The sequence below is a fragment of the Oncorhynchus mykiss genome, chromosome 15 (assembly GCF_057628025.1).
Source record: "Oncorhynchus mykiss isolate SJ-2025 chromosome 15, ASM5762802v1, whole genome shotgun sequence".
Lineage (NCBI taxonomy): Eukaryota > Metazoa > Chordata > Actinopteri > Salmoniformes > Salmonidae > Oncorhynchus > Oncorhynchus mykiss.
In genome coordinates, this window is record NC_143036.1 from 51528962 (window position 1) to 51534663 (window position 5702).

At 46.0% G+C, this 5702-nt stretch overlaps 1 protein-coding gene across 1 annotated transcript; it reads right to left on the reverse strand.

Moving 5' to 3' along the window:
- Window positions 1-2114: 2114 nt before the first annotated feature.
- Window positions 2115-3516, reverse strand: LOC110490737 (uncharacterized). The gene is made up of 3 exons (XM_090199027.1): window positions 3446-3516; window positions 3233-3303; window positions 2115-2755 (listed from the first exon to the last, which is right to left on the reverse strand). The coding sequence occupies exons 1-3, from the start codon at window positions 3514-3516 to the stop codon at window positions 2115-2117; spliced, it is 783 nt and encodes a 260-aa protein (XP_090055153.1).
- Window positions 3517-5702: the final 2186 nt, after the last annotated feature.

Here is a 5702-nt window from a genome sequence, read left to right on the forward strand (position 1 = left end):
ATTGGCTGGAGTGGTTACACTTGGTCCCCGGTTGTGAGGCTGGTTGGATGTACTGTCAAACATTGTGGGAGGCTTATGTTAGAAAAATTAACATTACATTCTCTGGCAACAGCTCTGGTAGACATTCCTGCAGTCAGCATGCCAATTGCACATTCCCTCAAAACTTGAGGGACATCTGTGGTATTGTGTTGTGTGACAAAACTGCATATTTTAGAGTGGCTTTTTTTTGTCTCCAGCACAAGGTGCACCTGTGTAATGATCATGCTGTTTAATCATCTTCTTGATATGCCCCACCTGTCAGGTGGATGGATTATCTTGGCAAAGGAGAAATGCTAACAAGGATGTAAACAAATTTCTGCATAAAACATGAGAGAAATAAGCTTTTTGTGCGTATGGAAAACTTCTGGGATCTTTCAATTCAGCTCATGAAACATGGGACCAACACTTCACATGTTGCGTTTACATTTTTGTTCAGTGTAGCTACTGTGGAATTCCCTTTTCCTACTAACTTAATTTCACCTCTTTTCACCAGACGAGTGGGTTGTGGCGCGTGTGGACTAGGTACTGGAGACTAGGTAGTGGGATGGAGGAGAAGTGGGTGACATGATGTGATATGTACAGGTAAGTTCATTGTGTGTGTGTGGGGGCGTGAGCCAATGAGTGTGTGCATCCATGTTTGTGTGCATAGTCTGAGGTGGGTTTGAATATGAATGAGCAGCAGTGTTGTGATGTGTCCTATCCCGTCCTTGCAGAGTGATCTTCCTTGCCCTCATCACATGTCTCGGTGGCTCCTCCTACTTTTCATCATTGCAGTCATTACACTTCGGGAGGGGGACAGCCCCCACACTCATTGCTAAAGATCGAACTTCAGACTCTCCCCAAAACAACCGAACCCCACAACAAACCGAAAGAGATTTAAGGTGCACACCCCTAAAGAGGTAGCCAGAACAGGATATCTCCCTCCAAGCTCACAAAGACACAGGAGGAGGAACTATCCAACACCCAGGGAGAGCGAACGAGTGACCTCAGTCAAACACAGACAGAAAGAAGAGGCGTTAGATAGAGGAGGTTACCCCAGATGCCATTCCTCCTGCTCATGTGAGCAAGGAAAGAGATGACAAGCCTTCTGATCAGGCCAACAGGCAGGCCAAGGGAGTAGTCATAGTGATTCACACCCACAGAGAAAGACAACCCACACAACCTCTTGGCTGAGATGAACCACACAGTGGTAGGGGCAGAGGGCTTTCAGGGCTAGCCAGTCAGCCAGCCTGCTCTGATCCTCAAGTCAGTTGTATTTAAATTCATGTTCATTATAGATTTTTATTCAAGATTTGAAAAGTCCCATTTACTTAATGATATCTTTTCACTGTCTGCAACCCTCAAGAACCAGGGTGAGTCTGGGTCACCCTTTTCCTGGGCAAACACAACTTGCATATTGTCATAGATTAGGTCAAAATGTTCATCTTTTAACCTTGTTGAATAAAACAATGCATTTTTTATTGTGCGCAAGAGTTGCGCTTTTTCCTTTTCTATGATGATTAAAGGTTTTGGTTGCACCTCAACTCAACGTTGGTTGAGCTCCCTCCGTTTTTTGTTGTTGTCAAATACTACTTTATTTTTTTACATATAGTAAGTAAATTATTAAAAGCATTAAAATTGGGATGTTTCCCACTTATTTACACAACCTACTCCACACTTGCAAAGTGAAAGTTCATAGAAATGTTCTGAAATTAAGTAGTAAACAGGAAAAGCAGAATTGAATCCAATTATTATAATGTGAATAATTTAATGGTCTATGGTTCAATCCCATTTCTGAAGGTCTGATGAATAACTAATATTGTTCCTCCTCTTCCTTGTGGCAGGCGCAGCAGCACACTGCCCTCCAAAGCCTGAAGAAAAATTGCCGGACTTTCCCTTTGCATGCAGCTCTGCATGGAACATCCAGTGTCACATCCTTGGTGACGTGTGGGGTGACATCTGGGGTGACCACAGCAACATCCTCTGGAAAGGGAGAAAAGAGGGACAGAATGTAAACAAATGCAAACCGTAGGTTCTAAACACTGGCCAGTTGAAAGGTTCTACTAAGATGTCATGACAAACGGCACCTGTCAGTGTTACTCACCTGCTTGGATGTCAGTTGGCAGAGTGGCGAAGACGGCCATCTTGAGAGTCCTTTCTTCAGGTGTGACATCCACAACCTCCAAGAGGGAAGAGATGGGCTCTGCCTCCCTATTAGGGGTGATGTCCACAACATTCAGGTGGAAAGATGCCGGATCTGCCTCTCTGTTAAGGGTGATGTTCACAACCTCAAGGTGGGAAGAAGCTGGATCTTGCTGTGTCTTTGGGGTGATGTCCTGAACCTCCAGGTGTGAATTAGCTGGGTCTGCCTCTGTGTTAGGGGTGATTTCCACAACCTTCAAGTGGGAACAAGCTCTGTCTGCCTCTGTTTTAGGGCCGATGTCCGCAACTTCCAGATGGGAACTGTCCGGGTCTGCCTCTGCCTTACGTGTTATGTCCACAACCACCAGGTTGGAAGATGCCGTGTCTGCCTGTGTGTTATGGGTGATGTCCACAACCTCAAGGTGGGAAGAAGCAGAGTCTGCCTCTATGCTAGAGGTGATGTCCACAACCTCCAAGTGGGCTGAATCCTGGTCTGCCTCTGTGTTAGCGTTGATATTCACAACCTCCATGTCGGAAGAAGCCGGGTCTGCCTCTGTGTTAGGAGTGACAACAACAATCCTGATGAGCTCTACTACTACAAGTCACCGAGATGTCATCACAACAGGCATCTGTCAGAGTGCTCTCTATCATTGCTACTCTCCTGCTAGGATGTCTGGAGGTGTGGTGGAGATGGCCGCGGCGACGACAGGGAGGACTGGTAAGGTGGCTGCAGGGGGCTGGAAGCAGCTCTGTACCTCGTCAGCCACAAAGGCACAGACAGATCTCACATAAAATGGGCTCTGGAGGTCATCCGTGGAGAAGGACTGACTGATTCTCCCGAGGATTGACCAGACAGATTCAAAAGCCGCAGTGCGGGAGAAAGGGATTTGAGGAGAAGGGGCCTTTAACATGCTGGAGAGCTTCTCCACTACGGCCGCCACCATGCCCACGGCCATCCCGCTTATTAGGATTGGGTGCCCTGAATGGCCTTCCTTTGGCTGAAGCCACAGGGCCAGGAGGAGCCTGGGCACCACCTCCACAACCACCTGGGATGGGCTGAGCAGGTTGTTACGGGGCTCATTGGACAGCTCGCCCATAATGCTCCTTACAGCTCTTTCCACAATGCTGTGGACCTTAGGGTCGCTGAAATCAACAAAAAGGAGAAGACAAAGCTAAACGATGCGCAATGTGCTCACAGAGAACACTGTCTTAGTCTGTTTCTGCATAGTTACAGATGTGTAGATAAATGGATCAAGTCATATGCAGGGCAGTACATGGAACTCACATGTCAGCTGGCGAGGTGGAGTGCAAGGAGCGGCGGAGCTTGCAGACAGCCTCGTGCTCTATGTCTATCATTTTTAGGCAAGTGTTGACTTCCCAGGTCTGCCGTAGGAAACAGGAAGTCCGATTAGTGAAATTTCACAACATATCTATTCTGCTGTACTAACTAGTTGTTGAAATGCTAGTAAAGAGCTCACTGACTTGTAGTATGCGTCTAACTCTCATTGTCTTACCAGCCGAGCGAGGTCATTCCCCTCCTCCAGGGTTTCCTTCCACACCCTTCAAATAAAACACAGAGCAATTAAACTTTCCTGGCTTCTAATTTTTCTGTTGTTTATTTTACCCACACCTCTTGGAGTGCTGCTGGTGGCAGGGAATGGCAGTGAAGGTGAGTGATGACGTGGTACTCACCTCTCCCTAAGGGATTTTTTGCCCTGAGACACCAGCCAGCCGCTCATGTGCTCCGTGGTGACATGGTGCGGCACCTGGCCTTGACTCTGGAGCAGCAGATAGTGGACCATGAGCTTCTTCTGCAAGATGAGGTAAGGTGTGAGACAGTGCCACGAAATACCATATCATGTGCATTCTGAAGGGCCTCTCACAACATTTCACAACTGTTCATGCATCACAATTTGCAAGTGTTATTAAGAACTTTTATGACCATCTTCTCTAAACTGTCTTGAAATACAACTCTCTTTCTGTTGTTTATGGCTTTTTTTGGATGAATCTTACCTGTTTATTGTAATATGTTTCCTCCCAGCAGGCCTGCAGAGTCTGGAAATAAAGGCTGCTTCTACAGAATTCCTTTGAAGAGAATGTAAATGCACAGGCATTTACAGTATGCTAAAATGAATATCTCCAAAGATTACCTTTGTGGGACCATAAGTGAACTCCGGAATGCACCAAACCCTATCCATGGTAAGATGGGGTAGAAACGCAGCGCTATAGATATACGGGATGCTCTAGAGATAACAGGGATAAGTTAAAGTCACGAATGATCAATTACTGTGGAGTCGTCCAATATGCTGCACTTAGAATTGAGTTGTAGGCAATGTTTGGCATAAAATAGAATGTTTACATTCTATTGCTATGGAGAAATGGAATGTGTAGAGCCTTTATCAATGGGTATGCTTCTATGTCTTTATGTCTTGAAAGATTAAGCTCTTTATTTTGTCATAATGTGTATATATGAGGATTGGAACCTGTTTCGATTCATGACGCGGGTATCCAGCTGCATGTTGCTTAGACCTACTAATCCAACCTTGGTTTACAAGTGAAATGAATTGTTTACCAATGCCTACACAAATCTAGTAACCGTAACTATTTAAAGCAATGATTGTCAATTGAAAATGTGGTTGTTGTGTTATCCTGTTGTGTCAGTCCTCTTAAGCACGTTATTCCAATATTTCCGAGCTCTGAATTGAGATAAGGTACACTTGCAACGCTAATTGGTTAAAAATAAGAGTAGGAATGACACTAAACGTATGACTTGGATTATATGCATAATAGTTTAGTAAAAAAGTATCGCTCAGCGTGGGAGCTTTTGCTGGCTGGGAAGAATCATAAAACACGGGACGAGATGTTAAAAACTGTCCATTGTGCCAATAGATGGAATGCACTCTAATGAGATTTGCCGTGATGTTGACAGAGTGGCATGGGAGGTTTATTTCTTAGACTGGGTTAAGATGTCAATTTTGGGACACATCCTCAGTAGTGTGCCTTCGAATCAGTGGGTGTTTCGGCCTTTAATCACTAAACACTCTCATCAAAGGTGGCCAGCTAAAGGGTGATCAAGCCTTAGCTTGTGTCCCATGCCCAATTAAGATGTCCCACGGGACTATGCAAGGCAGGGGCGTCCTCTTCCCTGAGCCAGTCCTACAGCTGACCGCATACCTCATATGCCCTCCTCAAGTTGGAGGGATCTGAATTGGGTTCTCAGGTGGGGGTGGGGGGTCATGAAGTTATAGCCCAGCAAGGGTCCTTCCGTTTGATCCAGATCCACTGGCTGCCTCTTTCAGCTGCTTGAGAAACTGCTCTGACGGTCTGCCGCAGAGCCTGTCCATGGATTCCAAGTTCTTTCAGCAACCTGATGGTGGAAGAAGCCACGAATCCTCTGCATCCCACTTCAACTGGCCAGACTTTTACATTCCAGCCACGCTGAGTTGCGTCTGCTGCCAACTCTGTGTAACGCAGTTTCTTAAGCTCGTAGGCCTCTTCAACAGAGTTTTCCCACGGGACTGTGAGCTCTATGATGTACACAG

Bases quoted from the DNA above. Each gene is read 5' to 3' on its own strand.
- LOC110490737 (XM_090199027.1), bottom strand. From the start codon at position 3,516: ATGATAGACATAGAGCACGAGGCTGTCTGCAAGCTCCGCCGCTCCTTG. The intron at 3,304-3,445 runs GTGAGTTCCATG...TGTTGATTTCAG, and splicing joins TCCACCTCGCCAGCTGACAT to CGACCCTAAGGTCCACAGCA. The intron at 2,756-3,232 runs GTAACAACCTGC...GGTGACTTGTAG, and splicing joins CGAGCTGTCCAATGAGCCCC to TAGTAGAGCTCATCAGGATT.